This window comes from Sciurus carolinensis, chromosome 4, assembly GCF_902686445.1.
Source record: "Sciurus carolinensis chromosome 4, mSciCar1.2, whole genome shotgun sequence".
Lineage (NCBI taxonomy): Eukaryota > Metazoa > Chordata > Mammalia > Rodentia > Sciuridae > Sciurus > Sciurus carolinensis.
Window position 1 is genome coordinate 86,107,599 of NC_062216.1, and position 27,382 is coordinate 86,134,980.

Sequence of the window (27,382 nt, forward strand, 5' to 3'; positions counted from 1 at the left end):
GTTCTGATTCCAAGTAGGCTTCTCTTTGTTATATTTTAGCTAAGATCCAGTTTCTCACAAATTAAAAAAACTATCTCTGAATTTAGTAATCTTATATTGCCTAACTATATCATAGAGATAATTAATACTTGAGAGATTGGACTATATGACCTGTAAGAGTTCTTTCAGTGATAAAGGGAATATTTCAGTTCATCCGAATTTGTGATTGACAATTAGTTAAGTCTACCATGAGCTTTTATTTATATAACTTAAGCATTAATTTTGCCAACGGTAAAATGTAGAATAGCTACTCTTTGTCTCCAGGCATTTAAGAAAACATAGATTTTCACAGTTGAATATAGGTAGAACTTAAAATTTTGTTTTATTATAAAAATATGTTCAATAAATTAATATGGAAAATACATTAACTACAAAGAAACAAACTAATTACAAAAAGCTTATCCCTTCTAATATTTGGGGTATGTGCCCTTTGCCACTTTCTTAGTTACATTTTCTAGCACCAAAAACAAAAAAAGAAAGTATCATGTTATTAATACAATTTTAAACCTTGCTTTTAGACTTCTTATACATTTTAAACATTTCCCCATATTAGTGGTCTTATAAAACCACATTTTTTTAAACTTTACTTGATTTATTGATTGATTTTTATGTGGTGCTGAGGATCAAACCCAGTACCTTACACATGCTAGGCAAGTGCTCTACCACTGAACCACAACCCCAGCCTGATAAAACCACATTTTTAATGATTACATATACGTAACAGCATAGGTAAACTAAAGAGTGCCTAACAAAACCCACATTCTTGGATATTTATGAGAAAAAAAAATCACTGTGAAGAATAACTCTACATATGACTTTGCCCACACTTCTTATTATTCCCTTATGATAAATTCCAAGAAGTCTTGTTTCTGGTCAAAGTATCACTCATTTTAAGATGTTTGTCTTATACACCACATTGTCTTCCAGAAAATTAATACGTATTTAACTCACAGTGGTAGTATGTCAGAGTTCTACCTTCTCCTCAATCTCTATAGAAGTAGTGTTTTTCCCCCCATAGTTTTTTCTCTGCACCCAGGATTTAAATAGTACTTAAGGAATGTGTCTTATGTGTCAATTCCTAACACACTGCATGCCACAAAGTCATTATTCAAGAAACATTAATTAAAGAATGAATGAATAAATATGTACTCTTCTAAGCTAAGTTTGAAGTGAATATGGAGAAATAATAGAATGCAGAGATGAAGGAGAAAAAAGAAAATAAGTAAACAATGAATCAGGAGGTTAGCTTTGCACCTAATCACTTTTACACCTTGGGCAAATAATTTAACCAGTCTCTCCTCTTTGAACTGGCTTCATGGAAGTGCAACCTGTGTGGTCACATAGGCCCTGTGTACAGAGGTACCCTGTAACTGATTTAATGCTCTGCTGTCATCATCTTGAAATTCATAATGATTTTTGAGCAAGGGGCCCAACATTTTCATAGTGCACCGCCTCCTGCAAATTACATAGCTGGTTCTGCCTTTACTTCTTCATCCATAAATAAAAATACAAAAATGAGGTCGTTTCAGGTCATAATAATTCTAATTCTGTGAGTTTTTTTCCTGAATACTACACATGAGGTTACAATTTGGGCACATAAATATCTTGGAACAATTTTGAAATGCATTCTAATTGCTTGATGAAGATCCTTCATTCCATGAAACGCTGATTCCTTTCCTCTCACCCATCTCCATCAGGGGTGTCCTTCAGCCTATTCCTCCTAATTCTGCTCATAATTGCACTGTTTGCACTTACTCGTGGAAATCTACACCATTAACCTTGATGTGTGAAGGACTGGAAAAGAGAAAGTTCTTTCTGATGACAAATTCTTCAGGTCTGAAAAGAGAATTACCCAATATAGTTTCTAGGAGGGTCCTGAGCAGAAAAAAAGAAAGACTTTGAAAAATCATTTTGCACTTCTAAATATTAACTCATAGATAATTAGAATCTTGTTTTAGTATGGGTCCTTTCTCTTTCTTTCCTTTTATTAAACTGTTTGTAAAACAAATCATCTCCATCCCTAAATTAAGCATAATTTCATAGAGGACAATTCTCATATAAAAAGAAGAGAAAAAAATGCCACTCAGGTTTATTTTTGAGTAATCATTATGAAAATAAGTGATGGACATTAGAGGACAAAACACAGCAAGCTGCCCAGAGATGAGAACAGCATGTAAATTATTGCTAATCTAAATTACCTTTTCTTCTTTTCCTCTCTAGAAAAATGCCATCTCTATTTTAAAACATTTATATCTGAGCAGTTCAAGCTATTTCAAGATATTAAAGCTTAGGTTTTTGAGTCTAATGTACTTTGCTACATCTTAAAATGTTTAATAAAAAGGCATTGCCATGAATGTACTGAAATAATCTGGAAACATTTTAAAAATGTTTTTAATGTGTTTACTTCTTAGACTTCATTATATGCAGAACAAACTATATGCTAGACATCTTCTTGACAATGTTCTTATCCCTAATAATTATTAGTAGTAGTGTTTTCCTGAAGAGTATGTGTTTGGGAAAATTTTTATAATATTGGCATTGTTTCTGTTCTGTTTCTGTCCCTGAAATCTGGGTAAAAAGAACATAACCACAACATATGTCCCTCAGTGCACAGTTGGCAAAGGTATTTATTAAGTTTTCTGTCAATTCTGTTTTCTGTTTGTAATAATATGAAAACATATCAACAACATGTAGTCTATAAAGACAGTAAGGAAGGGCAACTAATTTTTTATTATTACAGTTCAAATAAAATATCAAAAAAGTTAATAGTCTAGTTAAAAAGAATGAGTTAAAGTAGCTTCTGAGAGGGTTTGCCTGTCTCTCAGGAAACAACAAGGTAGGCAATGAGAAAATCTGGGTCATCTAAAGACTAATCAGAAGTTACTGGGGCATATGGTCAATTTTATGTATGTGGTTTTGGATGTAGGTGGGGGGATTCATATATTCATTCATTCATTCATGAAAAAAATATTGGAAACCTAACATGTACTAGGTATTATATTAAGAGCTGGTGAGCAAAATAAATATAACAGATAAGATTAGGTTCAATTGAGAATAGCAAATACCCTCCAAATAGCATTGGCTTAATCAAGAGAGAATTTATTTTCTCTTTCATTTGCAAGTCTGGAGGAAGCAGTCCAGAGTTGTGTTGGCTCAGTTGGCTGAAGTTCTTAGGATCCTAGGCTGTATCCAGCTCTACATTCCTTAGGGTGTGACCCTTGTCTTCATCATCTAAGATGGAACTGTAGTCTTCCATCTTCATTCCAAGTAGCAGGTAGAGGAAGGAAAGAAGCAGGATCAAATATATGCCAACCATCTTTTAAGGAAATTTCCTATACATTTCTGTGTTCTTGCTTACTGAACCCAATCTCAGGGCTTACAACTAGGTAATGGATTATCAGAAATATGTCTGTATTTCACACATCAATGTGTTCAACTCAAAATCAAAGTTATCTGACAGGGAAGAAGTGATGTTGGGGTAAACCATTACCCATTATTACCATGCATGCCCTCAGACTTCTTGTATCGAATACCCGAACAGAGGAGAAGGGAGGGAGGACTGAATTAGCTCAAAGTGTAATTTACCAATTTAAATATCTGTAAAGGGCATGTTAATTTACAACAAAAGTCAGGTGCCACTTTCTCTAGGAAGCCTTCCCTAACCGCATCTTATCACAGTTTCAAGTTAGATACCCTCTTTACAAGGTTTTATCTTCCATCTTGGGCCGTATCTATCTTGTCATTTGTAGCTGATACAATAGTCATTTCTGTCTTCCCCACTCTTTCCCACTCTAACTTGACTGTAATGCCTTGAGGGTCAAAATCTGAATTTTGAATCCCCAGTATCCCTAGCTTAATATAATACATACATTATACACACACACACACACATATACATACACACACACTATGAAAAATGGTTATTATTTGAATTGTTTGGATTAATAAACTGAAAATAAAAGATCTCTATTCGAATGCAATAAAGGTACTAAGAATAATAGTATACAGAGAATTTCATTAGCTATCAAAATATTTTAGTACCAAATTTTTTGCTTATGAACATAAATGAATCTTTAGTTTTCATCAATATTTAGAGTATCATCTGATCTTCTGAGCATGCTAAATATTGCTGGTAAACTTAGAATTAACTACATTTTGTTGTTGATAAATGCTATGACAGCTATGAACACTTTTAAATCATCCTTTGATCAAGATTGCCAAAAAAAAAAAAAAATCACTCTCAAAAATATTCCAGTAAAATAGCTAATTACATAGCTAATTCTATCCACTCTACACAAATGGTATAGTTGGATCAGAATGATACAATTGGAAATATACTTACATAATTCAGTAGTGCAGTTCAATGCACAACAAAGTTTTCACCAAAATGGGTTCCACACAGCTCAGTTTCTCTCCATTGTTATCCCACACAGCACTGTAAAGAGTGAAATTTAAGGCAATGTGATTCATTTTCTCAGCTTGTGATTTCAAATGTGATTTCATTTTAAGCTTGTTCATATTTCCTATTATAATTATTCAGATTTTCTTGATTTTCTTAGGTAAAACATGTATGTCCTTCAGAGCAGAAATTCAACTGAGAGAAACTTCTGCATTTACAACTATATGGTTTTAAGGAAAATGTATTCAAAATAGAAAAGCTTTGTTAAAAAGCCACCATTACACCCCCCCAGCACTGTATACTGTTATTTTATGATTCATTCAATTACTAAACATTTGTTGAATATAAATTATGCAGAAGACAGTGACTATCATAATGCAAAAATTTGCATTTGCATTACATTTTCCTTAATTTGGACTTTATGATATATTACAATTAACTGCAGATATTCTAGTTTAGATTATCATTTATAAAATTCCACATATAATTGAATCAAACATAAATTGGAAACTCAGGAAATTGGTTAAAAAGTAAATGTGTGCATATAAATGTGTGCATAATTTTCTATGAAAAGACAGACATTGTCAAATGGGAAAAACATTTTAAGTAGTGATCCAAAAGATTGAAGTAGAATAGTCTACTTAGAGAGTATTCATACACTGTGCAAAATGCTTGGAACAATGAGGGAAAATATGAATCTCCTGCATTTATCCTTTGACTTAGGCCGTGTGCTATGGTTTGCAAGAGTGTCTTCCAAAGGCCCATCTGTTCAAGGCCTCTTTCCCTGGGTGGTGCTATTGGGAGGTGGTAGAACTTTTGTGAGAAGGGACCTTATAGAAGATTCCTAAGTCACTGGGGATATCCTCTTCTGGGATATAAAATATAGAGTACTATGTAAAAGTGCTAGTATTTATTCACTTAAATAATGTGGACCCTGACGCTTTCAGTCTTTCTCTTTTGTTTGCTGCTTCATGATGTAAGCAGTTGGCTCTGCTACATTTCCCCCTCCATTGCCATCTGTACCCCCAGCAGAGGTCCAAAATAGTGGATCTGCCCAGTCTTGGCCTGGAATCTCCAAATGTTTTCTTTTTATAATTCAATTATCTCAGGTACATTATAGTAACATGAAGTTGATTAATAAAGCATGAGATCCAATAACCTTTGTCACTTATAGCTACACATATTAGTAACACAAATTTATTTAGTTTTCCCCCCAAGTCATTCAGCTACATTTGATTTTCTAGGTACTACATGTTATTTTTATAAATATGACTTTCTTTATGAAGAATTTATTTTCAAAGAAAGGCTCCATAAATACCTTTAACAAACTAAATATAATGCTGAACTCTTTCTCTTCTTCAGTGCCTCACTCAAAATAATTACAAATCCTTAGTATTCTTTAAGCCAGGTAGATAGCTCTACAGAAGCAGCTATATTCATACACTCTTATGCTGCTCTTGGGCCTCTGCCATTTTTTCCCTTGTATATTGGATAGTCTATAAAAAGCTAAAGAGAGTGTTAAATTCAAGAAAGGATAGAAATATGATTCATGACAGGTTGCAGTAATACAAACAGGAATAAGCATCAAATATAAAGTGTTTTATAAAATATAGAGTACTATGTAAAAGTGCTAGTATTTATTCACTTAAATAATGTTTATTGAATGTTAATTGATATGGATAAATAACATGTTGTATTTTGGAAGTTAAAACAGAAGAAAAAGATACCAGGCCATAATATCAATTCAGTAGAGAAAATATGGGAGTATGGTGGAAGAAGGAACTAGGTTGGTCAAAGGAATCAGGCAAGGTTTCTTAGCAGAAGTAAATCTGAGATAGGAATTTAAACATCAGTAGAAGTTTGTTAGGAAAACAAGGAAGATGGCTTTCTAGGGAGAGGGAAAGTAGCATGCACACCGGTGTGAAAGAGTTTAGCATGTTCACAGAACAGTACATAAGGCTAACATGTAGGCTGATGGGCTCAAATCCGATTGGTCTCCAAATGATAAGCAACAGGTTTAGGATTTTATCCTCTAAATTCTGGGGCCATGAAAGAATTTTAGGCAAGAAAGGAAAACATTCAGATTTGTATTTTTAAAAAAATTATTCTGGTGGCAATGATGAGTGTTCACACTGGGATATAGGAAATAAGGAAAAGATAATTTTTTGACATATTTAATGGATAGTACAATTTATTAACCAGCTAGTTGTGAAGAAAGTGATTCTGAAGTTTCTGATGTGGATATTTGGTTGGATGCTTGCACCATTTCCTAAAGCATAATGCATGAAAAGTGACTTGGTTTCAGCATGTTAAGTTTGAAGTATTCGAGGAATATATTTAGAAGGAAATTTGATATATGGCCTAAAATTCAGGAGAAAGGCCTAAGGTAGAAATACAGATTTAGGAATGGTTATCTTATTGATCAGTGGTTCTCAGATGTTAGTGTATATAAGAATCACCAATTAGGGTTAGGGATAAGGAGAGCGGTAAGAATGAAGGAAAGAAGGACTGTATAGAGGGAAAAGAGGGGTGGGAGGGGTGGGGGGAAGGAAAAAAAAATAAACATCATTGCCCTATGTAAACGTAAAAAAAAAAAAAAAAAAAAAAAAAGAGATCAAAACATTAACTCAAATGTCTTCAAATAGGAAGTACTAAAAAATCCTTTTAAACTTTTGGATTATGAAACATTATGAAACAACTTGCATTCAATATATATTTAAACTTTTAATTAATAGTAGTTACTTAAAAATAGTACTTTAAAAATTGAACTCGAGGGTTTCTTACCAAATCAATATTAAAATTTAACCTTATTTCTGTAAAAAAAAAAAAAAAAAAAAAAAGAATCACCAAAATGCTTTTAAATGATGATTCCTTGGTCTAACTCTTCTACGTCTAGGGAGCAGCCCAGGAATCGACTTTTTTAAAATTGTTCTAATTAGTTATATAAGACAGTAGAATGCATTTTGACCCATCATACATAAATGGAATATAACTTCTCATTCTTCTGGTTATGAGAGTTACATCTGTCATGTAATCCTATATGCACATAGAATAATAATGTCTGATTCATTTTACCATCCTATACCCCCATACCCCCTGCCCTCCTTTCACTCCCCTCTGTCTAATCCAATGTACTTTTATTCTTTCCTAGTCACCCCCCTTATTGTGAATTAGCATTCACATATCAGAGAAAACATTCAGTTTTGGTTCTTTGGGACTGGCTTATTTCACTTAGCATAATATTCTCCAGCTCCATCCATTTACCTGCAAATGCCATAATTTCATTCTTCTTTAAAGCTGAGTAATATTCCATTGTGTATATGTACCACAGTTTCTTTATCCATTCATCTCTTGAAGAGCAGCTAGGTTGGTTCCATAGTTTGGTTATTGTGAATTGAGCTGCTATAAACATTGATGTGGCTGTGTCACTGTAGTAAGCTGATTTTAAGTCCTTTGGGTATAGACCAAGGAGTGGGATAACTAGATCAAATTGTGGTTCCAGGGATCAATCTTTAAAGCTTCTCCAGTAACTCTGCTGCAGATGGACCAATATTGAGAAATGTTGCCAAAAGAGCAGGAAGAGGGCTGTGGGTATAGCTCAGTTGGTAGAGTGCTTGCCTTGCAAGCACAAAGCCTTGGGTTCAATCCTCAGCACCACCCCCGCCCCCCAAAAAAAAAAATTCCTGCAAGGAGGTGGTGCTATGAAACCCTGAGGTGTAGAGTTTGAAGGACTAGGAGTGGTGACGGTGTGAATATGGCAGGACGTTATGAGAGCATAGAACTGAAAAGATCTTGGTGACCTATGGGGGTGGGGGACACTGGTGATCTGGAGAACTAGGGTGCAGTGAAGTACTGCGAGCAGACCCAAACTGTAGCAAGTAGTAGGGTGACTGGGGATGAGGAAATAGATATAATGAATAAAGTTTGTCTAGAAAGGAAGTCCATTGTGGATAGAATTTAAAATCTACTGTTTGTAGGCCCTGGTTCAAGCCCTGTGTTAGCTACTTAATGGTTATCTGATATGATATCTCTGCAGAGTCCATTTTCTTGCTTATAACATGAATGTTTTCTTATGTTACAGAGACCTTTCTACAAGTTAAATATGATATAAAAAAATTGTAAATCACCCTTCCAAACTTTTCCATTAGCAAGTCTGAATGGCAAAACATTCTAAACAATTCTATAGAGTTGGTATCTTTCTTGTGTCCATCCACTGTGACAAAACATCTCCAACTTCAGTCACCACATTTAAAAAAGAAATCACAGGACTTTAGAGGGAAAAAGAATCATAAGTAATGTCGTAAATGGACCAATGCCTTCATTTTACAGATGAGGAACCAGAGGTCTGAGTGGAAAGTGGAGGTTAAATGATTTGTAGAATCTCACACAACTAGTTAATAGCAAAGCCAAATTTAAAATCCAGTCAGAATCCTAACTCAGTGTTCCCTCGCTCCATCCCATGTTCTGCTTCTCCATTATAACATATTTGTTTTCTTTTGAAAAGAAACCACCTTTGAGAATGGAGCCTGCCTGTCTGTCTCTCTCTCTCTCTCTCTCTCTCTCTCTCTCACACACACACACACACACACACACACACACACACACAAAGAGAGAGAGAGAGAGAGAGAGAGAGAGAGAGAGAGAGAGAGAGAGAGAGAGAGAGAGAGAGAGAGAGAAAGGGATTGAACCAAAGGCTAGGCAAGCACTCTACCTCTGAGGTACATTCCAGCCCCACACTTGTTTTCTTAATTCTCTGCCATTTGAATTTTGGTCTTTCTCTTCTGTAGCAAAGGAAGAAGTAGGTAATGGAAGCTTTACTGATTGGGGTAAAGGAAGAGGTATATAATCTGAACAAGTCCAGGGGTTCAAATGCAAGGTCCTTGAAGACATTTTTGAACTATCTCCTTCCCTGTAGGAACACAACTGCTATATAAAGTTTATATTCTACAAGGATAAAAATGCTACTTCCCACACTATACTCAAGTATTTGGATTTCTATCTCACTTTCTAAGCTGCCCAAAGCAGGCCAAGTCTTTTAATCCATATCACCTAGCAGAGCAGTTGGCACACAGTAAGGATTCTATACATGGTTGTTGAAAAATACTGAAATGGTTTTATTTGTGACTCTGTATTTTATTTTGTGAACTAATAATGTAACAAAATATATAAAATATCAAATATATTCAGAAAAATAACCTAATAAAAGTCACAAAATTTGTTGAGAGATTAAATAAACAATATATGTAAATAGATATTTCTTGATAGTAAAAGAAATTATTCTTTCACAAACCTCTTTCTCCTTTTTAGAACTAACATTTCTCATTCCTTTTAAAAGGGGAAACAAATTGATTCACTGTTGTCTAAAATGTCACCTTATTCTCCTTCCTTTCACATATTTTAGGAAACAATTTTCAGTTTCCCTGTCATTAGGTGATTTTTCTGCTTTATTTGAACTGTAAGCCCTTTAGAACAAAGATTGTCTTCTATATAAAGGAAGAATGATGTTTATTTTTAGTGCTCAGTACTTTGTAAACCTCTCCTATTTTGAAGCAGCTGTGATAGTCATAGGATAAAACTTCTCCAAAAGGCAGATCATGATACAAGAAATTGAATAGTCTCATAGGATGGAAATACGAAAAAAATACAATAAAAGCAGAGGTTAGATATGAGTTTAGGTTTGAGTCAGTTACTGAAGAGGTATAGGGTGATAAAAGGGGGTATATTATTGAAAATAACTCTGTTGGGAGGTTGAGACACTGGAAGAAAATCAAATTCACTAACCATTCTAGTACTGCCTCAAGGTTGTGAAGATTTGGTGATGGAAAGACATGATTCCTATCCTATTAAAGCAAAGGAGACCTATATGTACCCACAACTACAAGATAAAACTGAGCTGTATAAAGATACAGAGAAAAGGCATTGTAGGAAATTTTAAGAAAATTTTCATTAATTAAAGGGGTAAATTAGAGTGCCCAACATTCTAATGTATGAGGCTGCTTTTATTGACTCTGTTAGTCATATGGGCTATTACCTCAAATCAGAAGGATGCCTTACTTTATGTATATGTCACTAAGTTTTACTTAAGGCTTTTCCTAAATTGGGGGACATTTATAGAATTGTACTAAAAATTCTAGATTACCACTTGAGCACCATAAATGTGATTTCTTAAGATATACATTTTAAGTGAATCTCTACTGCTTTTTGAAATGTGCCTTGCAGAAATGAATCTTGTACTATCAAAAGATTCAGAGCTAAAAGGAATCCCAGTACAGCATATGGTCAATTTACAGACTTTCTCAGTAGTACACAATCAAATATTCAAATACCATAATGGGACTAACAAGTACTAGATTTCTAAAGTTATTATAATATTAATATTTAAAAGATTCACTTTAGATTTTTTATTTGAAATAATAGCACAATATAAAGTCAACAGCTCTTGATTTCTTGCTATGTTATATCCAGTGATCACTGATGCTAATGTGGAACATTTCCTGCTAGTTATTTATTGATTTTTTCTTAAAGTCATTTTTTCCAGAGCCTGGGCAGAGGATAAGATGTCAAGAAGTACTAAGTAGTTAAATGAAAGAGGAGAATGCAAGGAACCCAAAAAGAGAAAACATTAAAGTGATGTTATTCTCCCCCCACTGTGTATGCAGATGGACAGGAAAATTATAGCAGTAATTGCAGACTCTTTTTCACCAAAGACAGAATGGCCTTGGGAAATCAAGAGTATGGGAGAAAAGTTCATTGAAACTGCATTCTTATCCAGATCCCACCTGACTTGCTGGATAAGGCTCTGGCCAAGGACACATACCCTTTCTGTGCCTAAATTTCCTTTAATTTTGGGAAAGATTATTTACCTATTTACTGAAAAGATGAATGAGATAATGCCTCAGAGGCAACCAAATCTGGTCAGAAAAAGGTGCTATGAGAATACCCACTGGTACTACTATTACAGAATTGTGTATCCTGCTGGAATGAGTCATCTTGCTGCAAAGATGCATAAGCAATTCCAAGTGTGGTGGAGGACCAAAGACAGTAGGAGTCAAGTACAGTACTCTTAGGTTGTGCTCAGGGAGATCTCAGTTGCAGTAAATCTGTCCTTGTTCAAAGAACAAGGAGTGAGTGGTGGGGAAGACTTACTTTTTAAGTAAGGTGGTTACACAACCCTTTGAAATCCTAGAATCAGTTTGAATCCAGGCTTACTAGTATATCGCTGGGTAAATTACTGATTGTTTAAACTTTATTTTTCCCATCTGTAAAGTGGAAATTACAATAGTATCTATTGGGTTGTTGTGGGAATTTAAAAATGGTTAACTTTACAAGGACATTGTCAAGTAACCAATTATTGTAATACATAAGACAAGGAAAGGTACAAATCCACATTGATAATAAGTAAATTCTTTCAAAAAAAGGAGAAAAGGCGACTTTTTATTTTATTAAATATTATAAGACTTAAAGGGCCTAGGAAAGGAAAAATTTGCCATGTCAATTCTGATTCCACTCATATTTTATGGGTAAGTAGTCAAATCTTTGATTCTTGCACACAACAAATAAACAGGAAAAGCCTTTTTGTATGCTTCAATAAAAACAGCTTTCTATTTTAAAGCGATATATATTTGAAAAATCTGGATATCCAACAGCTCTTATGAAACAAGGCTCAGCCGCTGGGTTTTTGTTGTTGTAAAGAGACAACTTAGGGGCGCGGGGATTATTTCGCCGGCTTTGAACTGCGCTCGGGGCTGCGAAGCCTTGGGGCAAAGCCCTAGGGGCAGGACGCGCTCGGATCAATCCCGGAACCTTCGCGCCGGCGAGGGGGCGGGCGCCGGGAGGGGCGCGGGGAGGGGTCTGCGGCGGGGCGCGGCGCCGCTCGCCCATCCCCCGAGCGCGCGGCGGGGCGGCCAGCCGGGCGGCCAGGGAGGATGCCGAGGCGCGGCGACGCGGGCCGGACCCAGCCAGGGCGGCGGGGCGGGCGCCGCCCGAGGGGGTAGGGCGCGCGCGGGGGCGCGCCGGGCCGGGGAGGCGCGCTCCGGCCGCGCTCACTCCGCGTTCCCTTCGCTCCCTTCGCTCCCTTCGCTCGCTCGCTCGCTCGCTCGCTCCCTCCTCCCTCGGCAGCCGCGGCGGCAGCAGGAGAAGGCGGCGGCAGCGGCGGCTGGGGATCAGACATGGCGGCGGATCTGAACCTGGAGTGGATCTGCTCCCTGCCCCGGTCCTGGACTTACGGGATCACTAGGGGCGGCCGAGTCTTCTTCATCAAGTAAAGAGCCGGGGACCGCGCGGGGGCCCGGAAGGGGCGGGAGGCTGGCGAGAGGGGAGACGGAGCCGGGGTCCGGCGTCCTCAGCCCCTCAGCTCGTCCCTGCGCCCCACTCACACCGGGTCTCTGCCCCTTCTCTCACCCCTGCAGTGAGGAAGCCAAGAGCACCACCTGGCTGCACCCGGTCACCGGCGAGGCCGTAGTCACCGGCCACCGGCGGCAGAGCACAGGTAAGGCGGTGCGCGGCCGGGCCGGGTAGAGTTGGGCTCCGCCGAGAGGCGGCAGCAGAGCCCGGCCGCCCAGCTCCCGGGAACCTGCCCGGAACCGCGGCCCGGGCGGCGGCGAGGTGGGGCGGCGGCAGGTAGAGGGGCCGCGGGGAGTTCGCTCGCGTCTCTGGGCGCGTCTTTCTCCTCAGCCTTTCATCACCACTTGGAGACGGCGCCCTCTTCCTGCGCCCTCTCTCCCATCCCAAACTGGACGCCCCCCGCGCCCCTAGGATGGCCGACACCCCTCTCCCTGAAACCTGGCATCCTAGTTCTCCCTCTGCGCCCACTCCTAAGTCCCGCTGCCCCAGCAGCCTTTAGGAAGTGGCCGCCCGCCCCCAGCCCTGCGCCCGGACCCGGTCGCCCGGCCGCCACATCCTCGCCCTCCTCCCGGGAGAGCTGCCTCCTACCGTGCAGCTTCCTCCTTCTAGGTGAGACTTGTGGGTAGGTGGCTGCTGGAGGAGGAGAAGAGCTGGGGGTGCTGCCATCCTCTCTCTGTCAGGGAACAGCTCGGGAAACGCTTGGCGCGTTCTCTCCTGCCACAGGGGGAGCAGCCGGAGCCCGAGGAGGCGTTCGCAGCCGCAGTTGCCGGCCATCCAGATCCAAAGTCCTCGCCGCTGCACAGAGGCTTCACAGACCGCCAGGAGGCGGTGGGCGAGCCGGGGTGGCCCGCGTGTGGGCAGTTGGGCCCCCAGTGGCAGGGGGTCGGCGGGGAAACCAGTTTCCCAGGTGGCTTTGGTAGCTTGGTTGAACGCGGAACGTGAGTTGAGCTGGAGAAGGGCTTTTTGTAATTTCAATGCCGGTCTGGCTTTCTTTTGTCATTCTTTGTTTACATTCGTGGAACTTGTTTGTCTGAAACGAAACATGTGTTCTTCTGGTGATTGGAAAGGCCTAAGAACAGCTGGGGTCGAAGGCAAGGCCGGTCTTAGCAGACCCTCTCCTGGGTACTTTGTCCAACTCTGAGATTCTGAGAATCCCTTGAAGTTGCCAGGATGTCGAACAAACCTGCCTTTCCTATTAAACGCTTAGTGAAGTGACTAATGTGTTCAAATTTGCAAAAAGGTGGAGGAGGAGGAATGGGAAAGCTGGTGTAGCTAGCATGATGAGGTTACATTTTTAGGGTATTTCTGACTAATACACCGTCATATTTTTTTTTTTTTTAATTCCCTTGTGCATTCTTTGGCTTGGGTATACCGGTGCTTTGCATGCATTTTTCAACTATGGTGGTCTCATTGCTTTTATGGATAGTAACAAATGTATTGATAGAAGCCTATATGCTAATACAAATTATATTTAGCTTGATCATCCTATGGAATTATTCATGCTTATTTTGGTCATGTGTAGCCAATATGTTTCCAATTACCCTCACAGATTTGATAACATACCAGAGAAATATTTTGTTCTTTGATGTGATTTCACCTTAATGTTTTTATGGTTTGATTTACTTTGCTTGGACTCTGGTTTTATGCCCACATCAATGGATGGTTTCTGGGAGGTAGTAATGATTAAATAAAACCCCTTGTCATTATAAGTGATATGTTCACAGGAACCATCCCAAGTTTATTACTTGAAACTTCACCTCTCTTCAAGTCAAATGTATAGAAACACAACCATGGAAGTATTCAGTATCAGATTTCTTTACCACTAATTAATTACTGAGGAAGTTATTTCTTCTCATCATTGACATTTCCTAGATGGATTCATTTATGTGGCTGAAAAATAGGGCCTTAAGTACACAGAGTATACCTAAAAAAGGTAGACATTGCCTGTTAGGCACAGTTTTGTTTTTTTGACAACCATTGATGGGTATTTTACCTAAGATTGGAAGGTTTCTCTTTGCTTTTTTGGATGCCAGAGGAAGGCTTCTTTCTACCCTGATTATTAAGGGGTATAAAATCATATCAGATAATCTTTTACATTGCTGCTACATTTCTGGTAGCTTTAAACTTTGTCATCTTCCCCAAAGTGATACTATATCTATTTTTAATTTTATTGCCAGTTCAACACTTATTTTTTAGTTATAAACCTACTTAAATGAAAATAGCCATAATCATGAAAGAGAATAATTTAAATGGATTGAAACTTATTGTGCTAACCCACTGAAGTAATACTGATTGTAATTATATGTTTTTTAGATTTGCCTACTGGCTGGGAGGAAGCATATACTTTTGAAGGTGCAAGATACTATATAAAGTGAGTTTTTTTTTAACTTTCTTTTCCTTTGGTAATTCAAATGCTTTGACTGTTCTTCAGTTGAGTGGTTGTGTGTCCAGATAAGATCATGATTTTTTAAGGTTTATAAGACGTATCTTTTGTTTTTTCATAGTGTTGGAAATTTGAAAGGAAAAAAAAAAAGACACCTGTGGTTTTCTTGTTATTTACCCGCAAATTCATTGATTCATTGACTTGAAAATTAGATCATTTATGACCACAATTAGATTTTTTTGTTGTTTCTGTATATATTCTGGATGATAGAGCATTGTAGTCTTTTGTCTTTACCTGTATGATACTTAAAAGTTTTGGTCCTTGATTATCTGTGCAAAGAGATACCAAACAAACAGATAATCTCTTTAAGTTATGTTACCATCTTTTTTTTAATTTAAATGAATTTGTTCTTGTGCATTTTGGTCAGAGCTGTGAATAAGTAGCTAAAGGGATGTAAAGCTAGGTACAATCCCATGAAGATTGACAAGGCGGAAAGTAAAAACAAATAGCAGTTAATACTGAATATTCCACAAGCATATGTGGGAGCAGTTTTTAATTTTGCTTCAGGTAATTTAAATGTGTCCAAGTCATTGTGTTTTACTAACATGTTTATGATTGAGTAAAAGGCTTTTAGTAAAGCTTGAGAGAGCAAAGATGATTGGTCAGTCCCAACCTTAAAACAAGTTCTACAGAATATTAAACTAATTTCTATTCAAATTTATCTTGAACAGATAAAATGCTGAGGGTCAACATTATGTAGGAAAATTTTTTAATCTCAAGGGAAAATAAAGATGGTTTTGTCTTTGTTTTAAATTAGAAACTTTAAGAAATTTTTTGTTTTAATTTTGGTTTAAGAGTTGAATCTTGGAACAAGCTTAAATACAAGGTTTGGTGGAGATTTCAGTAGTTTATTAGTAACAGATACCTAGCTAAAGGTGCATTTATTTCTTTGGTCCTAGTAAGTTATTTTTACCATTGATATTTTTAAGATAATGCCTTATTTCTACTAAGTTATGGTTCTTGTATGGTTCTTTTAAGTTTTTTTAGAAGGATATTTATATAAAAGGTCAAGGGATATTTGCAGGTATTAGTAATGCTTGGTTTTGGACATAAAAATAGGGAAAGCAGAAGTGAGGTACAGGAATAGAGTATTTTCCTGGTGTGGTTCTTCTATGGATTTTTTTTTGTTAAATTTTTATTTTGAGATTGTGCTATACAATGTTAAATGACCAAAAAAATGAAGACTTGAGTAAAGTGCAGTTTACTGGTTGCTTTTCTAGTGATTGTCTTCATCCTGGATTAAGTGGGTTTATATTTCCTTGAGAGATATTTCCCCCTTTTTTGGATGCAGTATTGATATTCTGAAGAAAAAAAAAACAGTTTTTTTGATTTTCATTTATTCATGGTAATTTTAACTACTATATTGTTAAGCCTAGCTGATCTTATAAGAGTGGAGTTAGAGCTGGGAATATAGTGCAGTTCATAGGGTGCTCGCCTGTCAAGCACAAGGTCCTGGGTTCAATCCCCACTACCACAAAAAAAAACACAAAGAGTAGAGGTAACACTTTAGTTCTCAATAATATATTAATTTCTGTGAGTGTGCACATTCTTGAATAATTTTTTTGGCAGTAAAAATGTTTTGTGTAGGCAGAATAGGTATTCTTTAGAAATAAGGTGTTAGAAAGCCTTGAGTTTTTTGTTCTACTAGTCATTTTGATTAGATTCTTTTATTTTGACTTAAACAAATTAGGATCTCACTTGAGTGCTGGACCTAAATAAGTTTTGTAGGAAAATTAGGGAAATATTAAGAAAGTGGTAATGATTTTACTTTAAAGACATGTTTTAAACCAGTGGGTTTTAAACATGTGATATTAATAGTCAATAATTGTATCCAAAAATAACTAGCAATACATTTGTATTATAAGCGTGATAAACTTCTTTTAAGTAAACTACCATTTACAAATAACACGATTTACTAAATGTTGTGTGCTACTGCTTTGCCCTTTTGAGTTATGTCAGAAGACTAATTTTTTTAAAGATTAGTTAAATCTCCAGTGTAGGCTATGATTTTCCTAAAAAATTTTTTCTTATACTATTATGAGCAATTAGGAATGCTTTCTCTTTCTAATATAGGGGGAATTGCTTTTATCTTAAATTTTACAAATTGCAGAATGTTTTCACTTATCAAGTTTGAATCTCACTTTAATTATGGAAGTAGTTAGGAGAATTATTGTTTTCATTGTCACAACACAATAAAACAACAGAAACATGCCTTTGGAACTTACATTCATTCTACAAAGATCACAATGAGAAACAGCATGAATGTGAACTATATTTAGAATATTTAGAGTATGATTAATGTTAGATATTTTTTTCATTTGTTGTTTCTTAGAGGAATAAAAGAGATTATTGATCAAGTTATAAGAAAAAGAGGTGATAGAGGGAGCATGTTGGTCTTGGTTCACATGGAAAGATAGAAAGCCGATAAAAGGCACTTTGACCCTCTGGTTGTTCCTAATCCTGTGTTTTAGAAGAGAGATTCCCATAGTAAGTAGGAAGACCTGAAGTTGGGTTGTTTCTGCTTTGGTTCTTAATTGTAAAATGTATTGAACTCTAAAATTGTTCCTCTTCTAGAAGAAGAAAAAAATGACGGTTGTTCAAAAGGGTATGTTGACAAAAAGTGTTTTATCTTTGGAGAATATTTTGGTATTGACAATTGCATTATCATCGGAGACAAGAGAAAGCAAGCATTGGAATGGGTAGGTCATAAGAGGGAGGCTGCAATCTTGACCTTAGAGACTTTGGAGCTCAGTCTTCACATCTTTAAATCAGGCCAACTGAAACAGTCAATTTCTAAATTCCATCCCATTTATAAATTTCTTCTGTTCTGGGAATCTACAAATAACTCAAGGTGTCAAGAAGAGATGATATGGGAAATGGAAAGCTACTCTGTTTTGTCTTCTCTCTTTAAGTTTTGGTAGATAACTAAAGATACATGTGAAATATGTAGTGCCAGAGTTGTAGGTACTTTCTATTTCTGCTTTTTGTGTTTACATTTCCTTATAAAGTGTTTATATTAGGGTATCTTCCTGCAGAACTTCATGGAACAGGTAGAAGTGCTAATGTCAACAAAGAACCTGATCAGAGTAAGATTTATATAGATTTGGGTTGAATAATCAGTTTTCTTTATACACTTTAAAAAATTGGTTCTTTAATTTCACAGTTAGGTAACAAGATATATGATACAGGAAATATATTTTCTTTGCATTTATTTGGCTAAAAAAAGTAATAATAAGTAAATTATCTTAAAGCCAAGTATTTCATTATAATACTTTAATTTTTTATGAAAAAACTTATTTTTTTCAATGTACAAGAAACCAGCCTCTAAGTTATTTTATTAGGTGTGTATGTAAGTACATACACATAGAGTTTGTGTTTAATTATTGGGTTTCTGTATAACTTTAAAAAAATATTTGTATGTGGTGCTGAGACTCAAACCTAGTGCCTCACACATGCTAAGCAGACGGTCTACCACAACCCCAGCTCCTGTATAGTTTTTTAAATCTTAATTCATATTACTTATCTTCAGGAAAAATGGTGAAAATTATCAGTGAATTTTATAGCCAATTAAGTATAGCTTTAAATATTTCATGATCTTAGTGGAAATCAAGTAATAACCCATTAAGTATAGAAAATGCTTTTTTACATTTGAAAGCTGTAAAACTTTCCACCTTGAAAGTGTTACTGTAGTGACAGGTCCTGGTAGCTTAAAATGTATGTGTCCTTTACTGTTCTCTTGTGCTTCACAACTTTACAATGGTTAAAGCGCCAGGTAAATCTTAAAATAATGCTCTCTGAACAGTGAGAAACTTTGTTCTGATTATTTAAAGGTCATTTTTTTTTTTTTTTAATGTGGCAGGATTGGGGATGAAAACAATAATTGCACAGTAGTAAAATAGTATGCAAATTTTGTGAGGTTATATTTTTATACTATTTCTAAACTTAAATTTTAAGTTCCAAAAAATGAACTTTTTCATAGGTATATAAATATAACATTGTTTAATTTTGGCTAATGAGATTTCATTTTAATATTTTGATAACTAAAACCTAATTTATACTAAGAATTCCAAAATACCTATAATGAAGAGGTTTCTAGTATGGAATAGTCACTTAAGGTTGCTGGAGAGGAAAAAATTTCCCTCTGAGCAACATCCCCAGCCCTTTTTCATTTTTTTATTTTGAGATAGGGTCTCACCAAATTGTTTAGAACCTTGCTCAATTGCTGAGGCTGACTTAGAACTTGGGATCTTCCTACTTCGGCCTCCTGAGCTGCTGGGATTACGGGTGTGCACCATCACACCTGGATAGATTGTCCTAATTCTGATTATGAATGAACCATACATAACTACCATAGAATATATAGAACATTAGAATATACTGTGTATCTGGTATTTATAATTGTTTTGTAGTTTAGTGCTATTATAATCAGATTTTGATTATTAGAGCAATAAAATAATTGGAAAAGTTCCCGGACATTATATTTCATTTTCATATTCAAACAGAAGAGTTTTGGGCTGTGTATGTAATCCCTTACATGTATAAGCACTTTGTGCTAATTCATAAGCATACAGCTATGAACAATGAATTATGAACACAACCTTCAATAGGTTCCTTTTTTTAATAATTTTTGTTGTAGATGGACACAATACCTTAATATTATTTATTTATTTTTATGTGGTGCTGAGGATCAAACCCAGGGCCTCACTCTTGCTAGGCCAGTGTTCTACCACTGAGCCACAACCCCAGCCCAAGATGTTTCTAACATATAGAAAAAACATTCAAGGTATTTAAAAGGGGAAGTGGTGTAGTGAACATGACTAATTTAGTGCTAGCACTTCAGCATAGCATTAAACTCATAATCATCATAGTCTTGTTAGGCTGTTAACTTTTTTTCTTTTTTGTGATGAAACAAACTTAGAGGTTAAGAACCTATATATTATAGATCATAAAGCTTTAAATATTAGTCACTAGCATTCAAATTAAGGTATCTGAACTAAAATCCTCTATATTTAAAAATATAGGGTAGTATAAGTACATCCTATGATATATGTTTCTCCATAAGTTGATTTCTTGGGAGGCTAGTGATGTATTATTTCATGCATATACAGTGTTGAAGTTAGTACACCAACCCAGAAATGAAAAATTTAATCCCCCAGAACCTGTTGTCTCAAGGGAGTCTTGTGATTTGATAACTCCTTTCTGTTCACTAATAAATGCCATGTGTTGTTATAGGAGCTTGAGAATATAAAGGGAGACCACCCAACAGGTACCCTGCCTTTCTGGTGGAACCAGTAGGAAGACGGGCATTAAGACAAAGAGTGGAACAAACATGTAATTTAAAAATGATATCTTTGTAAACAAAGTATAATATGCTATGCCAGGTTATGAAAGTTTACCATAAATCACCATTACAATGGTAAGATGCATTTAAAATTTCAAGATTTCAGTGCCATTTCTTATAGTGGACTTTGTTACAGAATTTATTCCTCTTTTTTTCACTCCAGGACCTCTGCTCAGGACCAGTTTTGCTCAGAATCCTAAACTTATAGTTCCTGTGATACAGCTTAGTGCATGACATCTAGTCAACTTCTAAATAAGTGTATCTGTGACAGTGATGCAGGCTTTTAGTCTTTAAGATAGAACAAGAGCAATCCTTATAACCAATGTGTTGTTGGAATTTGGGAATACTTTCTGAATTTCCCAAGTAACCTTCCCTTACTCCCAATCTAGATAGACCCCTTCATTCTCAGAGTTGTATATTTAGGAAGGGCAGGAAGTGAAGAATAGAAAAAGACAGAAGAGTTGAAAAGTTGGAAGCTCTGGAGACCACCTGATATAAATATCCCTGTATATTCACCTCTCTCTATCTCTTTTTTAACTAATTAATTAATTTTTTTGGTACCAGGGATTGAACTCAGGCACTTGACAGGCACGGGACCACTGAGGAACATCCCCAGCCCTATTTTGTATTTTATTTATAGACAGGATTTCACTTTGCTTAGTGCCTCACTTTTGCTGAGGCGACTTTGAACTCATGAACTCACGAACCTCCTGCCTCAGCTTCCTGAGCCTTTGGGATTATAGGCATGCGCCACCACATCCAGCTCTTTATTTTTATTTTTAACTTTTTATTTTGAAATAATTACAGATTTGCACAAAATTGTGCAAATAATATAGGAAAAATCTCATATACTCTTCCTTCAGTTTTCCCCAAGAGACACATCATAGTAACTATAGCTACTTAAAAACCAGGAAATCTTTTTTTTTTTTTTTTTTAACATGTATATAGGGTAATAATGTCTGTCTCATTCTACCGTCCTTCCCATCCCTACCGCCCCAACCCTCCCCTCAGCATATTTTAAAGTTCCTTCATTCTTCCCTACCCACCCCCTACTATGGATTAGCATCCACTTACCAGAAGAAACATCTAGCATTTAGTTTTTTGGGGATTGACTTATTTTACTTAGCATGATATTCTCTAGTTCCAGCCATTTACCTGCAAATGCCATAATTTCATTCTTCTTTACGGCTGAGTAATATTCCATTGTGTATATGTACCACATTTTCTTTATCCATTCATCTGTTGAAGGGTATCCAGGTTGGTTCCATAGTTTAGTTCTTGTGAATTGAGCTGCTATAAACACTGATATGGTTATGTCACTGTAGTATGCTGATTTTAAGTTCTTTGGGTATAAACTGAGGAGGAGATAGGTGGGTCAAATGGTGGGTCCACTCCAAGTTTTCTTAGGAATCTCCATACTACTTTCCAAAGTGGTTGCACCAATCTGCAGTTCCACCAACAATGTATGAGTGTATCTTTTTCCCTACATCCTCACCAACACTACTTATTTCTCATATTCTTGATAATTGCCATTCTTACTTGAGTGAGATGAAATCTTAGAGTAGTTATGATTTGCATTTTTCTAACTGCAAGAGATGATGAACATTTTTTCATGTTTGTTCATTGTTTGTATTTCTTCTTCCGTGAAGTGTCTGTTCAGTTCCTTAACCCATTTATTAATTGGGTTATTTGTTTTCTGGTGTTAAGTTTTTTGAGTTCTTTATATATCCTGGAGATTCAGTGCTCTTTCTGAGGTGCATGTGGTAAAGATTTTTTCCCATTCTCTAAGCTCTCTTCATGTTATTGATTATTTATTTTGCTAAGAAGAAGCTTTTTGAGTTTGAATCAATTCCATTTATTGATTCTTAATTTTACTTCTTGCATTTTAGGAGTCTTGTTAAGGAAGTAAGATCCTAAGCCAACATGATGAAGATTTGGGCCTACTTTTTCTTCTGTTAGGTGCAGGGTCTCTGTTCTAGTGCCTGTCTTTGATCCCACTTTGAGTTGAGTTTTGTGCAGTGTGAGAGGTAGAGGTTTAATTTCATTTCGTTCCATATGGATTTCCAGTTTTCCCAGCACCATTTGTTGAATAGGCACCATTTGTTGAATGTATATTTTTGGCACCTTTGTCTAGTATGAGATAACCATATTTATGAGGGTTTGTCTCTTGTGTCTTCTATTTTGTACCATTGGTCTACATGTCTATTTGGTGCCAGTACCAGTCCATTTTTGTTACTATTACTCTATAGTATAGTTTAAGGTCTGGTATTGTGATGCCTCCTGCTTCACTCTTCTTACAAAGGATTGCCTTGGCTATTTGGGTCTCTTAATTTTCCAAATGAATTTCATGATTGCTTTTTCTGTTTCTCTGAAGAATGTTATTAGCCTTTTAATAGGAATTGCATTGAATCTGTATAACACTTTGGTAGTATGGCCATTTTGACAATACTCATTCTTCCTATTCAGGAGCATGGGTGATCTTTCCATCTTCTAAGGTCTTCTTTAATTTCTTTCTTTAGTGTTCTGTAGTGTTCACTGTAGACATATTTCACCTCTTTTGTTGGATTGATTCCCAAGTATTTTATTTTTGTTGAGGCTATTGTGAATGGGGTAGTTTTCCTAATTTCTCTTGCAGTGGATATTTTGCTTTTGTATAGAAATGCATTTGATTTATGGGTATTGATTTTATATCATGCTGCTTTGCTGAATTCAGTTATGTCTACCTCTTTCAATCCTATAAAAGATAGGGAGTTTCTTAGTATTTCCTCTTCTTCCATGACCTACTGTTCAGGTAGTGATGTTAGCGTAGCAAATGCTGGGATGAAAGGCAGTAACGTTAGGTGTACTGTTTGGAGACATGTCTAGACTTCAAAAATTAGGCAGGCATTTCTTTCTCTTTTTTTTGTGGGCTTGCCATTGCAGTTTTTTTTTTTTTTTTAATATATATTAATTATATAAAGGGAAGGTGTTTAGGGGAGATTTTAATATAGGCAGCATGGATTAGATGGGCAAACCTGGAATCAAAGAGACAACTGAGTCTGTTGCCATAATCCAAGCCTTTGTTGCTTGAACCAAGTTAGCAAAAGCAGCAGGAATGTAAATGAAGGAGGCCATTGATCAAAGATTAAGGGGAGTTGACAGGCCTTAGGAGTCTTGCTGATCAAGGAGGCTGACAGAAAAAGAGGACAGAAGCTACCCAAAGCCTTTATGTTTCATTGGCTGCAAGAATGGTGGTACCCTTGACCAGAAAAGGGAGTGGGTGGTTGGTGTGGGGAGGAACTTTTGACATTTTAATGGTGATTTTGCCTTTTGAGCTGCTTACCTTAAAATAATACCATAGTATTATTTTAGATGTCTAAAATCTGGCTTTCACAAAGGATTTCCAACATTATCTTCTATGTCTTACAAAAAAGCAGACACAACTCAACTTCCCTCTCCTCCAAAATCCCATCTCAGTTATCTAAGTGACCATCTGCTTATATAGAGATCCAGCCTGGAAATTGCCTGTTCACCTAGGTAATTAGTCATTCACAAATTACTCAGTGTTTGCTGTATACCAGGTGCTTTAGGCATTATTAGACAGATGTGGATGCCACTCTTAAGGAACTTATAGTTTAATTAGTGGGAGGAATAGTAGTAAAATAATCACTCTTAAGTATAGAATGATACACTGATAAATGCAATGAAATATAAATAATGTATTGAAGACATGTACTGAGAGGCCTTAGCCCAATATGAAGGTGGGTGGGAGAGTCTGTCTCATAAAAGTGAGAAAGTTAAGTTCTGAACCCCTACAGAGTGGGTTAAAATAAAACAGTTTAAAGCCACCTGGTCTTGAGATTGGCTCACAACCTAAGTGTAAAAGCATAACCATATCCAAAGATAGACTCAATATGGGATTGCTGTGATATAAAAGTTTAGTAGAAGGAGAAAACTATGTTAAAATTGCTTTAATTTTGATGATTATATCAACAGTGCAAAGTCTTCCAATTAATCATTTGTACATGCATTCTTTCTCCTCTTTTCAATACCTTTTGAAATCACATGCCTTAGTGATTAGGGATGCATGAGTAAACAAAATAGACCAAAAACTTTTGTGTTTCTTGGGAATGAGATGGTGGGGGACAGAATATTAGACAAAGTGAACAAGTAAATTTTATGATTTTTTTAGATTATATAAGGACTTTAAGAAAAAAAGATGGAGCCCATCTCTTGGAGAATCAGGAGAATGATAAGGAGTGACTGTGGAGAAATCGGAGAAGAAACAGGACCAGGCTATGTGAGGACTTTGTTAGTTGGTATAAGGACATCGATGGTTATTTGAAGAGATGGAGAACCATTGCAGACCTCAGTATAGGAGACTTGTGACCCTACCTCACCTTTTGAAAGTGTCCTTCTGATTGCTATGTTAAGAATTTTTAAGGGACTTAGAGTGTCCTCCCTCCCAAGAATAAATTCTGTCCCCATCAGATTCTCTCCTTTTATTTGTCCTCTTTAGCACTTAACAATATTAAGATTAAATATTTAATTTTATAATTACCATATTTCTTTTAAGCTGCCAGGGATCATAAGGTAACACTATAGATTTGATAACAGTTCTCCAGGTGGAAAAAGAATGACATGACTATATTAAATAAACTATGTTTTTTTAAAGGACATGTTAGAATCAATAAAATATGTGTTTAATAGGTTTCCCCACACTCCAGATAGTAAGTTTGTTTCAAGGAAAGTATCTTACTCATTGCTGGATTTTCAGTCCCTTAGCCTAAGCCTTTCTCCTAGTAGATTCTCAATGAGTATTTATTGATTGAATGAAAGAATTTGACTTAACAGAATACTTTATTTCATCCTATTCAGAGTTCTTGTAATTTGGCACTTTGTGAAATTTAACTATTCTGTTCATGTGACATTTATCAATCTCAATACGAGTTAGTAAATCAGCTGTTTCTCCAGTTTGGTTTATGTGATTTCACTCTTGAGAGACAGATAGATCTTTTCTGAGGTCTGATTGTAAGACTTATCTATGATAAAGCTGAGATGATGCAGGGACCCCTGTGACTTCTTGGGACACAGCTGAAACTCAGACAATCTCATTTCCATTTAAAAACTCAAAGTTCAGGCTTAAACCTAACTACTGCCATTTTAGAAAAACAAGGAGGTGATGAAGTCTGTGCTGTTGTTGAATAGTATTACTAATGCAAAGCTAGACTGAATGTTAGTACTGAAATCAGTTGATCCTGATCAACTGATCAGTAGAAACCTGAGAGAAATAGAAAGTGGTCCTCATGAGGAACAGATGGTATGCATTTCTGAGCCAGTTGAGGAACTCCTTGACCATTTAGGAGTAGCCTCTGAATTGTTTGGAAATTATTTTCTTAAAAGACCAATAACTTCAGAAGCACCCAAAAGAATCCCTCTGATACTAACATTTAGGCAGAGACGTCTTAAAATTACCTTTTTATTTCTAGTGCCTGGCACATGATGGTAAGTATGCTTGAAATGGACCTAGAATAGATAATAAGAAAAACAGATCTTTTCCCAAAGGTCTTTTTTACCTGAATATCCCATGGCATATTTTGCCTTCTCATTTATCAGGACTCTTACTGCTGTCCCAAAGCCAGCTAGTATAATTTTAGGAATGACACAAATGAATTCTTCAAGTCTCTTTCTCACCACCTTTTTTCACTGCAGAAGGTTCTTTCCACTTATTTGGAACATGGTTGTCCATAACCCTAATAACACCCTTTTAGCTTTTCAACCCAAAAGTTAAGGTTCCATTTCTGTTTTGAATAAAAAAAACTTGGACCAGGATTTTGACCACCTTGGTTCACATGCCTATTCCTGGTTTTGATACTGACCTGGGTGTCGTGTCTTAGCTGGAGACAACATGCCAATGTAGGCAAGCCCCCTGGAAATGTATAATTAGATTTGAAGGCCTAATTTGCCATAGGAAGTTGGAAGGCAGAAGACTAAGGAATTAGAATTCTTCTTTTCCTGTCTTATAATGTGAAATGCCAAAGGCCAGAAAGACGATGAACCTAAAGATGTGTAAACTTCAGAGAAAAGAAGTGATGGTACCAGTGATCTTCAAGGAAGCTTTTTGTCTTATGTGTAGAAGGAATAGTGAAGAATATGGATGATTCAGACCTGGACCTGGGAGAATGAAGAGAAAGTGTTGAATTTTGAAGAAAATAAAAGCCAGTCCTACCCTGAGCAAGGGAGGTTGTAGAAACCAATATAGGACAAGAGGCAGTAGAAACTGAGTGATAAAAATCTCCCTGTGCTTTTATACTAGGCCAGGAATTCTTTCTGTTACTTATGAGGTTACTGGCCTCTTCAGGAATAATTTCCAAATGCTATCAGTACTTGCATGATGCTATCAAAACTTCCTTACTCTATGTGGGGAGTAGTTTTCTCTTTTGTCCCCTGTTCCTTCCAGATGACTTAGGTTCTTTACAAATTATTTTTCAAATAGTCATGGTCCTACAAGAGATAGAGAAAGAATAAGAGGATCTCCTTGCCTAATTTTCATAGCACATAAGTAAGGAAAGTCACATTAGTGATAGCTTGTTTTTACAGTGTGTGTGGGGTGCATATATTGAGAATTGAACCCAGAGGTGCTCTACCCTTGAGCTGCATCCCCAGTACTTACAGGCATGTATCACTGCACCTGTTTGGCTTTTTTAAATTGTATATATTTAAGTTATATACCACGATGTCTTAATATATTTAGTGAAATGGTTACTACAGTCAAGCAAATTAAGGTTTCTATCTTTTCACAGTTATTTTTGCATGTTGACCTATGTGAAGGAGGTTA

General features: G+C 36.5%; 1 protein-coding gene and 1 long non-coding RNA gene across 2 annotated transcripts in view; one reads left to right on the plus strand and one right to left on the minus strand.

The window, feature by feature from the left end:
- Positions 1-723: 723 nt before the first annotated feature.
- On the minus strand, positions 724-13,756 carry LOC124983149 (uncharacterized). The gene is made up of 3 exons (XR_007108357.1): positions 13,370-13,756; positions 4,382-4,474; positions 724-3,295 (listed from the first exon to the last, which is right to left on the minus strand). It is a non-coding gene; the product is annotated as an uncharacterized LOC124983149 (long non-coding RNA).
- Plekha5 (pleckstrin homology domain containing A5) overlaps positions 12,318-27,382 on the plus strand; it is a 261,754-nt gene continuing 246,689 nt past the window's right edge. The window contains 3 exon segments of the mRNA XM_047550136.1: positions 12,318-12,698; positions 12,847-12,926; positions 15,095-15,152. Coding sequence (XP_047406092.1) covers positions 12,607-12,698; positions 12,847-12,926; positions 15,095-15,152 — 230 coding nt within the window. The 5' untranslated portion in view covers positions 12,318-12,606.